Source organism: Carassius gibelio, chromosome A20 (assembly GCF_023724105.1).
Source record: "Carassius gibelio isolate Cgi1373 ecotype wild population from Czech Republic chromosome A20, carGib1.2-hapl.c, whole genome shotgun sequence".
In the NCBI taxonomy this organism is placed as follows: domain Eukaryota; kingdom Metazoa; phylum Chordata; class Actinopteri; order Cypriniformes; family Cyprinidae; genus Carassius; species Carassius gibelio.
The window spans coordinates 28,768,604-28,787,059 of NC_068390.1; the positions used below are offsets into that span (position 1 = coordinate 28,768,604).

The window sequence follows — 18,456 nt, forward strand, 5'->3', positions numbered from 1 at the left end:
TGACCTACAACAGATGATTGAGAATCATCAAAGACAAGTTTAATTAAAAATATTTGAATAATGTTTTAACAGTATTTTTAAAATGTCAGAAATAAAATACTGCAGAATCATCTTAAAGCAGTGGTTCATAACCTTTTTAATTTCAAGGCCAATATTCAAAACCCCCATGATTTTTTCAGTTTTTGTAATGTTTCTGGACAAGGATTAAAGATAACAATTAATATATATGGAAAATTGTTGAGAGTATATATAGCATAAATAGCTTTTTTAATTTTAAGGGTTGGGGGGGGGGGGGCAAAAAAAATTTGCACACTGTACAAAACAGTGTAGACTAACATTATAAGTGGATATTAAGGAAAAAGAGTCATCCCAGTTTGCATTGCTCTTGGAAAAAGAAAGGGAAAAAAGAATGACTCACTAAAACGAGTGGCCTCCAGACGCCTATGGAAATGCTTTATCTGTTCTTTCATAGTAAGATCCCTATAGCATGCTTTCATTTCTTGGGTGAGAACTGGCTGAACATGTCTCACTGGACTCAACATCCCTCTGTTATGACACTTCGGTTTCCTTTAGATTTTCTTGCCCACAGCAGTATTAAACAAGCTTTTACAGCACAGACAACAGCATATCCTCATCATGGTCTCTTTACATCTGTCTGTGTGTGTGTGTGTGTGTGGCTTATCATGCTCATGTGGCTAATTGAAGTCTCCATTCACCGTGATGCAGGTTTATTGCCTGTGCAGAAAGAGAGAGACTTCTTCTCTTGAGCTCATTGTTTGGGAATGTAATGAATTTCATGTACTGCCTTTCTCCTGCGCTGCCCACAGAAATCAATTTCTGCCTCTCCTCGTTGCTTTTGTCCCTCCTCCCCTTCCGTCCCTCATCAATAGACACTTTATTTGCCAATCATAGATGGAGAATGACATTATGAGTAGGCTAAAGAGTGAATCTAACCAGCATCTCTCCCTCTAATGCTCTTTCTCTCTCAGAACTGTACAAAAATGAGCTTCAGAGGGCTGCTTTTGTACCTTTCATTGGCATACTCAAGGTAAAAACAAAGTCATTCTCTCAGTTAATTTATTTATCCTTTCATTCTATCTCCATGTCTCTCTCGCTCCCTCTCTCTTCTCATGTTTCCTCCTCTGCTCTGTCTGGTTTTTGATGTATTTTATTCACAGGTAAAAATACACAACCCCATATGTGTTTGTGAAAACGTGCTAAACAGAAAAAAGACAGCTTTGATCATACCTGGAGATGAGAGCAACAGACTGAGAGAGAGCGTGATAGAGATGGAGGCCGTTTAATGACTGGCGTGGGTTGGCTGGAATGAGTCGGCATTGCATGAAGCTGCTTGCATTTCAAAGTGTGCCCGGCCCTGGACGCCAGCAATGCTCTGATCTGCTTTGCAAGTTAATTGTATTATTTTAAGCAGGTATTGGTATTATCCTGCGTGCTGTCTGGGTAATTACCATCATCCAGCGACAGCTTTCCATCATAAATAATCAGACCATCATTTTTAGGCATTTACAGCTGGCCACATTCTTGCACATTTAATTGATATCAGCACACTGAGCACGCTCAATGTGTTTTAACATTGAGTGGCTTGTTTGTGGCTGTGACACTGTGAATATATGAAATGTAACATATTCTTCCCATGTTTTTTCTTCTTCTCAATAGTTAGATACTGGCATTCTGCGTAAGGAATAGTTCACCCAAAAATTTAAATCTGCTGACAATTTACTAACTCTCGGGTCATCTAAGATGTAGATGAGTTTGTTTCCTTATCTGAAGATATTTGGAGAAATTAAGCATTACTTGCTCACCAATGGATTCTCTGCAGTGAATGGGTGCCGTCACAGGGGGGGTGAAATGCTATTTCATGCATACTGAGTTTTTTACACTGTTAAAAAATACTCCTTCCGGTTTCGGAACGTTTTTTTTTTCGAGTATGGGTCTGTGTGACGTTAGATGGAGCGGAATTTCCTTATATGGATCCTGAGGGCACATCTCCCGGAAGAGCGTGCGCTCCCGTATAGCAGAGCACTGAGAGCACAACAGACTTCACTGATCAGAGCGAGAGCGAAATGTCACAAAAGAAGTGTGTTTTTGGTTGCCAGGGCAAGACAACCCTGCACAGATTTGTCCTCACGATGATGTCACAGCTTCCAAACCCTCTCAACGCAAAAGCCTACTGGCGCTCGTGATTCTTTAGCTCCGCCCACACGTCACGCCTCCAGCCGGTCAGGCTTTTCCGGGAAAAAACGGTACAGACTATCTTTCTCTTATAAATATAATAAAACTAAAGACTTTTTGGAGTTATGAAGGATGCAGTACTACTCTATAGGTACTCAAGATTAACAGGATATTGAGTGAAAACGAGCATTTCACCCCCCCTTTAAACCCTTACTCCTGCCCAAAATAGGAGTCCATAATCCATAATAATGCTTCCTTTTAGTAAAGTTAGATAAGTTAATGATGGATTTGTTTATTACAAACATGCAGCCTTTCACCATCCATCCATCCATTCATTTTTGGATTGTTACAATTTTAAGGGCAGTTTACAGCAATACAAACCAGTCACCATTTACATGCTTCTGTGATCATAAGAGCGACAGATTATGAGGATGCTTTGATGAGTGGCAATACAATGTCTTTCTAATGCACATTATATAGTGGTATTCTCTATAGTTAAAGGACCCCTCGCTGTATAAAATAAATGCTCCTAGTCGCTTTATTCAGGTTGTGATTTTTCTCAGTTTGACCCTTGGGTCTTTTATGGTCAGTGGCCCAGCACAGTACAGCAAAGACCGTCTCTGTCTAATCCCTGGGGTCCTTAAAGTCACCCTCTATTCTGGCCTGTGTTAATCTTGCCTGGTAAGAGTGCTGAATACCTCCCGCCCTGCGTTGCACCTCTAATGCTCAAGCTTCTTTGTTAAGCCATCTGGTTTTGGGGCAACCCAGGATCCCAGTTCAGGGTAACTAGGGTGGCCCAAGTGCCTCTTCTCATGTTTGGTCAACCTTACTAATGTGTCACAGACTCACTGAAATGCACTCATTGGCTCTTGACTGTTCTTCTATATATCTTAATCTCTCTTCAGAGTGGTCATGTTTATTTGCCTACAAAATATTATTATTATTATTAGGGCTGTCAGTTGAAAAAGTTAATTCAATATGATTAATTATGTAAAAATAATTTAAAAACAAATAAATATTGAAATATATTTATATTTCTAAAGTTACAGTCATTTTACAAAATATTTCTATTTTAAATAAATGCAGTTTTTTTGTACACTTTCTATTCATCAAAGAATTCTGAAGAAAAGTATGGTTTCCACAAAAATAGGAAGAAAAAAAACGAAATTTCAGCATTAATAATAATATGCTGAAAATTAAGCTTTGCATCGCGTAAATAAAATACATTTGAAAAATATATTAAAATGCCACAAATAGATTCTTAAGTTCTAATAATATTTCACAATAATACTGTTTTACTGTATTTTTATTCAAATAAAATGCTTCTTATTAAAAGAAAAGGAGAAAAAAGTCCTGACTCCAAACTTTTGAACAGTCTTTGAATGAAAATTGGTAAGGGTGAACAATCTGATTAATTTATTTTTATTTGGCAGCCCTAATTATTTATATCAAGAAAGGTCATAACCCCTTAATGATTTTTAAGTTTTAAGCAGCTTATTTGTCTTCCATGGTGTACTTTTTGTTCCTAGTGTTTTATTTTATTTTATTAATCTTTTGCTCCCACAGACACATTAAAATAATATCATAGAGTCGTGATGATTTTCTCTTCGGTGAAATGTCTGTCTTCATTTTGGCTTACTGCTTTTCTCTGCTGTCCCCTGTGTTCCTTTGGTTGGAGTAAATTGTACATATGGTTGTCTTGGTCTTACAGTATGTGTGTGTGTTTTCATGGTGAAGGTCTCTGGTGGGTAAGGATGAGTGTATGATTATTGAATGACTTGAAGATGGAGCAGAAATGAAAAGAGGCAATTTATGTTGAATGGCTGCTATTGTTGCACTGACCTTTTGTTAACCTTTTGAAGCTTTCCTTCAGATCCATTTTATCATAAATGTTTAAACTTTTACGGGAACCTTAAAGTATTTGAAGAATAGTTGACTAGACAGCCTGACTCCTTCTTGATCTGATTAATTAGAAGCAGATAATAAAGACAGACCTATGAGAGACATCTAATAATAATATAAACCATTCGCAGAGAGAAGGACAGAGAAGTGAAAATACTTTGAAAATCAAAATAAAACAACCTGAATGGTAAAATTTATTAAATTAAGCAAAAAATTGGCCATTATTACAATATTTTGGCCTTAAAATCTAGTTAGTCATGCTTTTCCTCTGTCAAAACTTCTGGCTTTGGTGTGAATGAGCTGTGAGACCGACATTTGAGGTGCCTTGACATTCGTTAACAGTCACTCAAAAGATTTTGTTTTGCCAAGTCACCCTTAAAGCTGGTCAGTCATGTTTTTAGCAGGCGCAGATTAGCAAAGACTGAGGAGCGAGTGATTGTGATGGAGAGGATGAGGGCTGTGGCCTGTGCCCTCTGCGGAGGTCTGGGGGGTCCACGCTTTCAAAGCGAGACAGATGTTCCAAGGGTGATGTTTCTTTAAGAGTCCTGGACAGGGCAAGGAGAGGTTGTGAGAACATTTTGAGTATGTTTTGAGAGCGTTCTGAGTAACTAACAAAGCCAGTTACATGTAAAGGGAATAGATAATTAGGCGTAATTAGTGCGTTCACGTCGTTAACCACCCCCATAGCTCTCTCTATCTTTCTCTCCCTCACACACACACACACTCACTAGTCACCTAATCTCTCAATACATTCACTCAAGACACGCACGCACACACCGAGAGACAGAGACAAAATCATACACTGCAGTGGTAAAAACACTTTGATGTAAGAGGAGTCGTCCTGGACTCAAAAGCATAAAGGCAGTGTTTTAAGCTGTCTCTGGTTCTCTTTTTACCCCGCCCCTGCTTCCACCCCTCTTTTCTTTTCTCCTACCCACAGAGGCTGTAAGACACACAAAGATGAATGGACTACAACCTTTCCCCCCTGTCCCCCTCTGCCACCTCTCTTTTTCAGTTCTCCCACCGCGCGCTCCTTAAGCCAGGCTCTGTCAATCCGCCCCTCTTCCTCCCAAACAGGAGGGGAAAAAAGCATCAAATGTTTTCGGCTGTCAGTAATGAGGTAGTGGACCTCATCAGGGACCAATCGCCAGCTATCCTTGGCTTTTGTTGGAGCTCAATGGCAAACCTTGCTTTGAAAAACTCAAAGGCAACTTTTTTGAAGAGTGGCGAAGAGATAGAAAGAGAGCAAGAGAGAGAGCAAGATGGACAGAAAGAGAGACAGACTTCATTTTCATTCTAAATGGTTGTCCAGGGAAGCTGTGGGCACTATTAAAATTAAACTTTAGTCATAACTTAGTCTTTAAAATGGATAAATATATATATATATTTTTTGGTGTAATATCTGGTAATAAGGACATGCACGGTATTACAACACATAAAATAATTATTATTATTAATAATAAAAAGAATAATTCATTTCAGTTGCAGTTTAGTTGTTTTATTAAAAGGTCAGTCAGTTAGGAGATCCTGCACATTCTGAGGGGTCTGCTGGTGGGTCTTGTTGAAAGGCTAAGGATGCACATCAGATTTGTGTGGCAAAGTGCATTCTGAGTTGAGAAGGGGCCAATGATGAAGATCTTTGAGGAGTTATGAGTCCTTAATGAACCCATCAAAGGCCATAATCATGCAATGATCCACAAGAGGACGTGTCTTCAACTGATTATAAAGTACCATGCGCTGGAATCATTACTGATTGTATGTCTCTACCCCTCTCCCTCCTCACGATTACTCTCCTGCGTGATGGCCCATCAACCATTAAGATATATTCGCCGAAAAAAAGGTGTACAGAGGAATAAGCCGTTTGATGGCTGCTGGGGAAGCGCGGTCGTCGTGGCCATTGCGGCTGTTTACATGGCGGCCTGGTGACAAGGTCGAGCAGGGTTGATGAAGTGACACTTTTCCTTTTGTGTTCTTCTGCTCGCCGTTTGTCAGCCTGTCATTACGGCTGATTCTGCCAATTGGCTTGGACACGGAACTCTGCGCTCGAGAGAGAAAAGTTGACAGCGCTGGAGAATGGAGGGAGAGGCGAGAGACACAGGAAGAAGAGGAATAGACCGCTCCTCTCTCGCTCTGTGTGGTGATTGCTAATTATCTTTAGTTCAAGGAGGAGGGTGGCGGAAAATTCACTGATTTCATAATTCGCTGGAGCTGTCATTGAGGACTGATTCAGGCAAAGGCCTCTCGCCTAAATACCACATATTATCCACATCCTGTTAAAAATAATCACCATCAGTCATTTTTATCATTGTTTCCTCAGCATTTAGTTCTTTTTTTTTTTGTATGTGTGTGTTTTTTTTTTTTTTTTTTGTCATCACAGAAGTTTGACATGCTGTGGTTCCACTAACAGGTTGACCCTTAACTAAATATCAGTTTATTTCATAGATGCTATTTTAGCAGTGGGACAATTTCATAATGAACAATAGCAAGTGCAGACGAGCCACTATAAAATCTCTATACTTGCGTTGTGAAAGCTGATAAAGTTGAGCTTTTACTCAGATGTAATAATTAATTAATACCTAGATGCTAAAAAAGTTTACAGTTTTATACAGACATGAGAAAAGTTCAAACTAAGTGTAAGTCTTAATCATATGGCTTACATCAGGATAATATGGATCACATTGTGTCAGTGTTATTTTGTTAAAGCAATTAAAATGAGTGTATTAGTAACCTGCATGTGGCATTGTCACCCCCTAGAGGTGAGTTATGCATTGCAATACAAAATACATAGCAAAACGATTCATTTTAACTGGTAATTATTAAAATGCTTGTAACAAACTACACTAATTGCCATTTATCATTATTATTGCATGTCTAGTACAATACATCATATATTTTTTACTTACTTTACCTAATGGAACAATTATTTTACCACGCCCAAATGTTTCTTATAAGGTAGATTTGTAATAAATCTTTAAAGCTATAAAGGGGAAATAAAATGTTAAAATTGCCTCTGGTCTCTACCAAATGAGAAGAGAAAACAGAACTGATAGTGAATGGCAAGAGAAAGAATTACATATAATGAGTGCACATTAATATAAATATACACTGCGTCTTTTTCTGACTTATTGTAAACTCTTTATCTCAACAGCTGCTCTTTTAGAGGATGTTAATATTATGCCCTCTTATTTACACTCTCTCAGTGTTCGTGTTTTGAATCCAACATCCTGTTCTATTGAGTCGCTGTGAAAATTCAAACACAAGCCTTCAGCACGCACTGTTTGATGTGACCACTTCAAACCTGGTTAATTTCATTTCCAATTATCTCTCTCTTTCACTCGCTGTCCATAGATCAAGTGAGCCTGATGCAGAGAATGCTGTCAGTACGCTGGTTGAGGAACTGGCGTGCAGACAAAATGATAGTAAGCAAGTTAATTTGCCTTTGCATAAATGGGAGTTTTAAGAGTGGATGTTTCTTGACTTAGTGTGTGAGGTTTGATCTTGTAGTGTTGGCTGTTTTTATGTGTCGACCTTATCGTTTCACTGCTAAAGTTTTGGATCTTTCTGTTTCAATTGTCTACCTTTAAGCGTTGATAGTGATCAAGCCAAGGGTGCTGAACGTGCAGGGAAGAGAAGTAAGCCTAAGCAGGACCTGTGGAAACCTGCACCTTCCAAGAGCTGTGTGAGCGAGTGTGTAGAAAGGACATAAAATGAGGAATTAAGTTTTGGCAAAGGAACAGCATTCTGGCAACTTATATAATAAAAAAAAGAACACAAAAATATCAGGAGCTTGTCATTCCACCAATATTAAGTTTATAAAATTGATAAAATAACTTAATTGCTTTCTATTTTATAAATATTTTATGCCTTTCTGTGATTGCAAAGCTGAAAAAGATTTCAGCAGCCATTGCTCCAGTGTCCTTCATGATCCTTCAGAAATAACTGTAATATGATGATTTGATGATCAAGAAACATTCTTATTAATAACAGTGTTGTCGATAATAACAGTTGTCCATAATATTTACCATAATAAACCATTTTTTCAGGATTCTTTATTATGAATAAAAAGTTTAAAAGAACAATTAAGAAGAGCATTTAAAAATAATTTTGTTTCATTGTAACAATATAAATGCATTTATTGCCACTATTTATAATTTTAATGTGTCATTGTTGAATAAAAGTGTTAATTTCTTTAAAAAAAAAAGAAAGACGTCTCTACATCTCTACACCTTTATTAATCAATTAATCATTAATTTATCATTTTAGCATTGTCTTTGGTTATTCTAAGTCCGCTTGTATGTGTGTGCTTGTTTATGCATGTAACCTTGGACTTGGTTTACCAGTATGATGTTCCCTTTTTTGTTTGTGAAGGAAAGAAAGAATAAGTATGCTGCTCTCTAATGGAGCCGAGGCACTGTCTCTGCGTCCTTCAGTGCTTTTGAGAGCGCTGTTCACTCCAGCGTTCTGAGAGTGTGAGCGTATGTGTGTGTGTGTGTGTGTGTGTGTGTGTGTCCATGTACGTGTGTGGATTTGTCTAAAGAGTCCTCAACTTCTTCATCTTCATGGTCAGGCTAATGCAGTTGGGACTGTGTCAGCATGTGTTAATGTGCCTTTCCACTTAGTTACCACAGAGATACATTACCAAGCAAAAATACAGAATATAGGATGAAATAGAAGATTAGAGACAAAAATTCAAGAGGGAATAAGCACATGAGATAAGTGAGGTAGATGGGGAAAAAGGTATGTGCGAAGGCTTCAGAGACATCAGTGAAGTTTTCCTCTCAATCACTGTGAAGGTGGAGAGACCCCTGATGCTCAAGCAGATGAATTTAAGTTTTATATTATACTTCCAAACATAATACACATTTTTAGATGTTACATGTAAATATCCATGGTCATGTATTGAAACTCACCCCTTAAAATAGATCAAATCTCTGTAGTATATTTGAATGAGCCTTGGTTCTTTGCTAATTCATGTAGAAAGACATTGTAATTGCTCATCAGAATGGCATTTATTCTGCTCAGGAGGCCAGTGAGCGGCTGACATTGTTCACAGCACATGGAGAGGTCTTTGCCTTCCAGAGGACAATATCTGGCCTCACAGAGATGCACACAGAACAGTACTGGCTAAGTGGGGATCGAAGACAAACATGAACTGAAACTCCCTTGCAGTTACCAACTACCTCTTAATAGAGTCCAAAGGAGAGTCTCCCAAAACATTTGGGTTGGTACATTTCCATCACCACAAACACACATCACCAAAACAAGCTGTATCTTATGACTTCAATGCAAGTGGAATCATCCATATGCTCACACTTCCCCATTAATATGCAAAACTAACCTCATGGACTGAAAAAGGAGAATTCATACTGTCAAATTAGATGTCTAGCACCCTCTAGTGGACAATGTATTCTGTGGTATTTAGTACTTTACGTACTTTGGAATACACTTTCTCTCTGAGGAAGAAAAAAATAAAATGGCAAAATGTATATTTAAATGTTTCATTATTAATGCAGATGTATGCAGTTACGCTTCCTTAAATATGGAAGTGTTTTTTTCCATATTTAAATAATAATAATTGTTATAAACAAAAAGTTACAATTACGACATTTTTTTCTTATGTGGTGGAAATGGACTTCATTTCTTAAATTGTTAATTCTTCTCGTCTGGGGACCAATCATGATGAGCATAAGCTCCAAAAACGGTCACCAATTCAGTATCTTCGAAATCTTAACATTTAAAGGGTCTATTTTATGTCATTTCTCATTTTGGGCTGAAGGTGGCAGTAGAAGATAGTTCTGTTGCCTGTTCACACCCTCTGTGTTATTGTTTTACATGACACTAGCAAAGCTTCCTATCTGTTCCTCTCATAGAGTAGACTAGGCACCTTCACCTATAAACAAATCTGCACAATACATCTATTACCATATGCTCAGGGATACTGAACAAACATTTATACAGACTAAAGAATAATAAGTATCATAACAAATAGCCTATGTCCCACAAGAGACCTTGGAGCAACACATACGACTTTCAGCTTCCAAATAACAATAGGTGTAATCTACATTGGCATTACTGGAAATATAGCTAGTGTCTCTTGTACCGAGGAACCATTTTAGACATTTACAAGAGCTAGTGTCTACACAGTAATTGTAGAGGTCACCTGAAGACTTTTCCATCCATGCAGGGTTAGGAACAAAGGAAAGGGAGACAGCAGGGGGGAGGGCCGATTTTGAAAAGATAAGGAGTAAATGGAGGAGCAAACAATGTTGTTAAATCTTTTGTGACTGAATAAGAAAACAGCCTTTAGTGCCACTTGTTGTTGGCCATACAATAGTATCACAGAAAAGCACCCCTTTAATATCCCACACAAACCGTGCGATGATGTAATGAGTTCTGCGTGTTTTCACAAGGTAACGTTACTTCAGACTCTGAACCTGCATAAATGTCGTAATTAATCAGCATGTATCTCGCTAAATGTGATTATGTGCCGATGCAGACACGTGGAAGAAGAGCGCGCATTCCTTCACAAATATCGTTGGATTCACGATTCATCTGCAGGAACAAAGGTGTGCTCGTGTTTTGATCAGACGTCACTGCACTGGAGGAGCGCTAACGGCATAGCAAATTTCTTTATTATGAATTACGTCATGTGTTTGAATAAAGCGAGGCTGGCAGCAGGGGGCGTGTCATGAAGGACGACTTCACGCAGGGATTAAAGGGCCAGTGGATGGTAAATACAAGACATGCCTCAACATTTGTCAGTGGCCCCAGAGCAAGTAAAACTGTGTTTAATTATTATTATTATTATTCATTACCAAATATTTTCGAAAAAAAGTCCTCATGCAGTGACTCTCTGAGACTCCTTCAGCAATCTATTGCTAGTATTGTGAAAATAGAGATTTGGAACTGAACTCTTGTCTTGCTATGGTTCTGAAACATAATTTGTGGTTATGTTCAGTTAGATGTTGCCTTTAGTGTCACTCAGTGTTTGATGACATGGATGACAAACTCCATTGATTCATGCAGATAATGGGAATGATTCACTATGCCAAAAATATGATTGCGAATGTTATTTTACGAGGTCAATTTCATGACTTCACTTTTAGGCTGTTCTTCACAAAAAAATAAATAAAAAATAACACAATTATTTGCCTTCATAAAAAATGCTTACCAGTAAAACATGGGCTACTTTCATAGTAAATTGGGTGAATTTTCATTTCAAACCACCATAAGGACATGCTTCGAACATGTTTTCAAGAAAATAAAACTTTGTGCACTTAAACTGTTCCTTTAAGATATTACTTATCAGGCATCTGATTATGGTCCGTGTACGTTTTGATAGTTTGTTTTCCAATTTGAACTTAAATAAGCAGAAACGAGAAAACGGCCCCTTTATTCGTTTTTCGTTTTTTTGAAAAAAACGAAAAACGAGATTTCGGCTTGATTTTTCGTTTTTTAGTTCAGAGACATAAAACGAATAAATTACTTCAAAATTCGTTTTCCACATGTGGGCGGTCCTAAGACGCCCCCTTCCGCCGATTGGTCAAGCAAATCTGAGCATGTTACGTCATCAGTTGTCGCTCAGGTCTGTTCAACAAAATAATAGTCCTCTAACGTTACTATGGCTACCGATTCTTAAACTGTGCAGGGCAGGTCCTCTTGGGCTTTCTTCTGTGCTTTACGCGTTTCACAGAAATCTTTACATCAGAAATATTAAATATTAGTCTGCCACCAGCCCGTTTTAATTAGCGGTGCGGAGTTAAATCTGTGTGGTGAAGCTGCGCTAGACAGCGCCGAGCGGGAGAGGATCAATGACCAGTGTTCGGTCAGCAGTCAGAACTTGGGTACCGATGATGGTGAAATACATTTTTACTGAAAATGACCCGCGAGTATCAAAAAAAAAAAAAAAAAAAAAAAAAAAAAAAAAATATATATATATATATATATATATATATATATATATATATATATATATATATATATATATATTAATATAAGCGACTTTGTCTTTGTTTTTAATAAAATAATTGTGAACCACAAACCGAGCCTTCGTTTTAAAGGGCGATTTCCAAATATATTTTATTTATTTGTTATAATATGGGTATTTTATGTCACCCGTCTTATTAGTTTGATTATAGTAGGCTATACGCGTTTTTTTTTTATTATTGTACTATTTTACTGTTGTTTTTTAATTAAAAATATATCATAACTTAAAAAGATCAAAATCTACAGAAGAGATTAACAAATAACATTGGTGTTGTCATAAGTTAACTAATCAATGGGAAAATGTCCTCACCGGCACAACCCTATTCTTAATGTTGGCTACAAGTTACAGATTTAATGTTGAGCTCATAATGTTAAGGGCTTCTTAAATACCATTAAACTCGGTTGAAGAGTCAAAAATTATGTGTTAATTTACTGTAGATTTCAAGCTGTCATTAGTTGGTGACCCGGTGTAATTATAATAGCATAAATAAAAATACCTTTTTATTACATAGAAAAATGATTCTATGTATGCCAATAGGCAAAACACATCTGCTTTTCCTCTAGATCACTTTACAGTGTGATGGAAATAAACTTTTCTTAAAGCGTGTTGTATATCGCCACAGCTTCATTAGCACCCTTCGATAAAATGAGGTTTCGTGAAAAAAATGCGAGCAAATGTCGAATTGTGTTTTGAAATTTAAATCAACAACGTAAGAGGCTTCATGCTGACTGATGAACAAACACCCAGCTTTGCAGTATAGGTGGCACAGAAACAGCATCTGACCTGGCATTTAGATGTACTTTACACACTGTCTATTGCAGCTCAGAGGAGGCACTGTGAATTTACATGGCAATTTCATTCTAAGAGGCCATTAAATGTGAAGTGACAACATGAAACACTACTTACAATATATATTAAAAAAAACACCAGCAGTTGGTGGCAAGTCACCCTGATAATGATTAAATACCAATTTAGGCTCGCAATAAGCAGATTACATAATTCTACCATGCAAAAAATAAAATATATGTGTGTGTGTAAAAGCAGGAAGTCCAGTCCTGGCTGTATAAACAAACAATAAAAACTAGAAACAGTGCATGCCATCAAGAACATTTTTTATTCCACAGGAACCTGATCCAGTTCACTTTGTAAAGGATACTCTACTTTAAAATAAATTTAATGTCATCATATACACTCACCCTCATGTTTTTTCAACCCTTTATGAATTTTTCTTCTGCCGAATAGATAATAAAATATATATATTATTATTATATATAATATATATCTTCCTACTATGGAAGTCAATGAGACCAGAAACTGTCTGGTTACTGACATTCTCCTAAATATCTTCCTTTCTATTCAGCAGAAGAAAGAAGTTCATAAAGGATTGAAAAAAACATGAGGGCGAGTATATGACGACAGAATTTATTTTAAAGTGGAGTATCCTTTAATTCAGAAGACAGTAAGGAACACTTAAGCATGAACTCGAACAAGATCAATTAGTATTTTTTAAAGCATTTTGGAACTCTTCTTGTTGGAAATTGAAAACCCGTTCAAAAAGAGATGCAATGTCAGGACACTGCCTCTCCACAGCAACCTGGTCCTCTGGTGACCGAAATGGATTCTGCACAAGTTGAAACTTATTGAAATTTAAACAAGATTTTTAATTGCATCCAGGGCACTGGAGAGACCAGCAACTTCAGTCACGTGGTACTCTTCGGAGCGGCATTTAGGGCACTGGGCAGATGTTGCCTCCCATTGGTTGACGCACAGCTTGCACCCCACAATGCTCCTGCAGCATGATGTAAGCACTGGGTTTTCCATAATTCCTGGAAGAAAGTGAAATGGTGCAAAACATTAGCAACAGACACCAAAACAGCTCACCACAAGTTCAGTCGTGGTTAGAAAGTAGAAAACAGTGCTAGTTTTTTTTTAGGAAACCCTTCCTTTTACAAACCAGCCATACATTATCATCTTGTAAAGGAGTTCTGTCACTGGTTCCCATACACCTGGAATTAACATGCATTTGTGATAATCACTACCAGATTGCAATTGAGCACATTTTACATGGCCAAAAGTTTTAAATTTTTTGTTAAACTGTGTCGTTCACGTTACACGGCAACAGCTTTTTGAGTGCCTGAAAACCAGTTTGAATGTACAGTTTTGTGACATAGTGTGTAAACAAAACCATGCAACTGAAAATGGCATCATGCACATTTATGGTCAGTCTAAAGCAGTGATCTCAAACTCAATTCCTGGAGGGCCACAGCTCCGCACAGTTTAGCTCCAACTCTCACCTCCAAGAAAGTTTGTAGTAATCCTGAAGACCTTGATTAGCTGGATCAGGTGTGTTTGATTAGGGTTGGAGCAAAACTGTGCAGAGCTATGGCATTCCAGGAATTGAGTTCGAGATCACTGGTCTAAAGGGGTTTCGTCAAATATTGGCCTGGCAGCAGAAAACGGCACTTTTAGTAGTTTTGTGGATCGTTTTGACAATGGTGTCATCTATACGCGGAAGAAAACTTCAGTTTAAGCATATCATTGTGTTGTAAACGTAACTCAAAAGATCAGTTTAAATATTCCCAATATGTCGATCCAATTACAAATACTGAAGCACATGTTAGGAGGTTGTCGGGGGTAGATTTAGATCAGAGAAGCATTTTAATAAAGAATTTCCAGACAAAATCCACATCAATGCCAAAATGAAGCCCAATGTGATAAGGATCCACCATATAATGCTTATTAGATAATTATAACATTGTGCAGATTTACTGAAAAACTTTATATAAAAAGACAAACAGGCTGGTGTGTGGAGCCAAGTCAATTTTCATACCAGTGCAAATTGAACATGAAAAAGTTTCCTTTAGGGCCGTCCCAATGGTTCTTGTCATAGCTCTCTCTGCACTGGAGACAATGCTCTGGATTTGCTGGGATACAGCCTCCAGTCCCTGGGAGGCCTCCAATAATTCTTCTACTTGTTGTTTCAGGTCTTGCAGTGCAGAGGTGTCCGGATGTCTTCGGCTATGAGGAAAACAACTTTATTAATGAAATCACATATACACACACACATGAGACAGTTAAGTGTCAAATTTTTCATCAAATGTATGAAACCTGTATTTACCTGTTGGAAACCATAAGTAATAAGTGTAAAGAAATGCATTCCTCATGATTTAGTTGGTATTGTTTAACCCCAATTTAGTAAATAATGATTCCGGTTGTTGGGATTACGTCAAAGGACATACAGATAGGGGTAGGCAAAAATCAAGAATTTTTTCTTCTCTCCAGAAAAAAAAAAAAAAAAAAAACTCATGTTGGTTTTATTATTTTTCAAAGGACTGAGCAGTACAGCAAAACCAATTTCCCCCTTTTCAAATTATTTGGAAGAATGTACGTAATCAAATATTTGCTGGTTCCCATTGACTTCCATAATAGAAAAAAAAAAAAAAAAAATACTATGGAAGTAAATGGAGACCAGCAACTTTGTCAAATATAATGGTCCAAATTTGTGAAAATCTTTTTGGTTCAGCATAAATATATTAATATGGATTCAGAACATGTGAGAGTGAATTCTCATTTTTATAGTTGAGCTATCCCTTAAAAGGTCAAGCAGCAGGACATTTACTGCTTCCCCTTTAAGACTCACAAAACATCAGATGGAGTTTTATTTTATCCCAACCATTTACTTTAGACCAAACCAACAGTGTTTGTGTATTTGGCATTATTAAATGTGAAAGGGAGATCCAGTAATCAAGTGCTATTTGGCAGTCTTTTAGGGTGCACGCTTTGTGTAAACATTTCAGAATAACATGCGGCAAGGCTTTAAAACTAATGCAAATAAACTTTAGTGACTGCAAATGAGTGCAGCGTTACATGCGTAACACCGCTGTGGTAAAGTGTTATTTCAACCAAAAATGAAAACGCAGTAAATACTCACCCTCATTTTGTTCATCTTTGAAACACAAATTAAGATAGTTTTTTATTAAATCGGAGCACTGGATCACTCCTCTATAGGCTTCTATATAATTAAAACTGGCCGGCCCAGAAAGTAAGTAAAAAGTAACTTCAGTGGCTCAACCTTAAGTTATCAAGCAACTAATAATTTGTACAAAAAGAAAAACCAAATAACTATTCAACTATTCATTTTCTTCAGGTTAGGCCTGATGAGAGAGTTCACGAGAGCAATGACGCTTGTGCGAGAACTGAGAAGATGACGTCCTGACATAGCCCTAAGTGCTACAGTTCCCAGTTTTCGCACATGCGTCGTGGCTCGAGAACTCTCAACAGGCCTACATGTACTGACAAACTCTGTAAAATTGATTCTCACGGCAACTCATTTTGTGTGATCAAACACAATACAGATCACTACAATCTATGATACATAGTTTTATTTTTTTTATTGTGATAGGGTGACATTGTTACATCCCTAAAGGTTACCATTTGATGCATGCGATATACCACACTTCATAATCTCATTACCTCATTTGAGCCCTCCTCAGCTGCCACTGCCTGAATGCAGCCCTTTCCACAGCATGAAGTTTCCTTGAATTCTGCCTCCAATAACACGAACCTGTATTGACAATACTGATTAAAGTCTGGATCATCACAATTGTAGAAAGGTAATGAGAAACCAAAATCATATTTACCAGTTGTGCCTTCTGACTCCAAGACCTCATTACCTTGAGCATCAGTAATAACATAAGTGTCACTGTTACCCATTGCCAGTTTAATTTTGTCCAGCATGCTGGGTACATTTGCTTCGGACTCTATGAAGCGCACCACCACAACTCTGCTGGATTCAAGTCGCCCGTCTCGGATTTCTGACAGGTGTATGGATCTATGAAAAAAAAATAATAATAATAATAAATAAATGCACTGTGCAAAGGCCTTTAGATGAGACTGACCAAATATCATGTTGATCTGATTAAAAGTCTGGGAAGCATTCGTTGATGATGCCTCGAAATGGCCAAAAATGCAGAGGAAATTCAAAATTGCTGACATGATACACGAGCCTACCAAATATAGTGTACATAAAAAGTATTGCGTGTGGTGTTTTTTAAATCTTTGTAGGTATGGAGCAAAAACAATTTTTTCCCCTCTCCACACCCAAATCTGAAATCTAGGGAGAGCAAAAAAAGGCAGCACTGAACATTTTGGTTTTGGTTCAATACCACAAAAAAAAAAAAAAAAAAAAAAAAAAAAAAAAAAAAACACACACACACACGCTTCCATGGTGTAGCCAGCTGCGAACGTTCCGGAAGGGCAGTCAGGTTCCCCCGAACCCAAGTTTCTCGTCAAGAAGATGGGGTCAATTGCGTTGAGACCAAAATGAACACTCACATGGTTTCTAGAGTATACGGTTCTCATAGCCTAGAATTCATTTACACCAAAACTGACATTGCAAAGGTTACAACTTATGCCATAGGTGACGTTAATTGTAACACTTGCTTGAAAATATTTTGTGTTGAATACAAAGAGTTCAGAACTATTCTATTTAGATACTTGAGGTGGACATGGTTTAAGCATCCATCTACAATGAAAAGAGATCCACCCCTCATTTAACCATCCTTTTATTTTGTATTGATTCATTTGGATGGATATTTTAGAAAGGGCTTGTCACAGTAATGACAAATCATAATCGATAATTATTTCGCCGGATACTGTATTAGTCATTTCGATGGATAGAACTTACATGGTTTCATAATAAAGAAAAATAAATACATTTACCTTTGATATGATCTCACAGTACTCGCTCTCGGTGGCGGGGTAAAGTTAAAAGCTTGTGTTGGTGAGCTGGACGGCGACTGCATAAATGCAAAACTGCGTTGAGGCGTTGCTAGAGCTGGCCTTTCACCCCCGTGGACCTCGTAATGGCCCCTGTCATCCAAATCTACACTGCAGAAATCGCCATTGTCCAATGGAAACAAAGCTACATTGGCCGAGTCCGTTAAATAGAGATTTGCCGTATCCACCTATAAAATGTAAACCAAACATGCATGATCAAATTAAGTAGGCCTCAAACGTCCCACGTGGCGTGTCGCATTTATCGCCTCGGATATGTTTAACAACCAATTAAACTCCATTGGCTTATTGAACACACCTGGAAAATCCTTGCGATTTTCTCGGCCCGCATGTCCTCCAGTTTCAAAGATACTCTTTTATTACCTTTAAACAAAAGATAATTCATCTTTGCAAGTAAGTAATTAACCCTCTATAGCAGATCCAATCTGGCAATGAATGGCGATGGCACTTTATCCAAATGTAATGGAGGGGCGGATGGATCTGTATATGGACCATACATGGATACTTCCGATAATGACAAGTGCCGACAATAGGCCTACTAACGTGAAGGTCGTTTTTAAAAGAATTGGTTATTTATT

General features: G+C 37.6%; 1 protein-coding gene across 1 annotated transcript; it reads right to left on the reverse strand.

The window, feature by feature from the left end:
• Positions 1–13,187: 13,187 nt before the first annotated feature.
• Positions 13,188–16,912, reverse strand: LOC127938290 (E3 ubiquitin-protein ligase rnf8-A-like). Its single transcript, XM_052534794.1, has 4 exons — positions 16,723–16,912; positions 16,556–16,646; positions 14,913–15,100; positions 13,188–13,908 (listed from the first exon to the last, which is right to left on the reverse strand). Exons 1-4 carry the CDS (start codon positions 16,817–16,819, stop codon positions 13,730–13,732), a joined length of 555 nt encoding a protein of 184 aa, XP_052390754.1. The 5' UTR covers positions 16,820–16,912; the 3' UTR covers positions 13,188–13,729.
• Between the last annotated feature and the right edge of the window lie 1,544 nt (positions 16,913–18,456).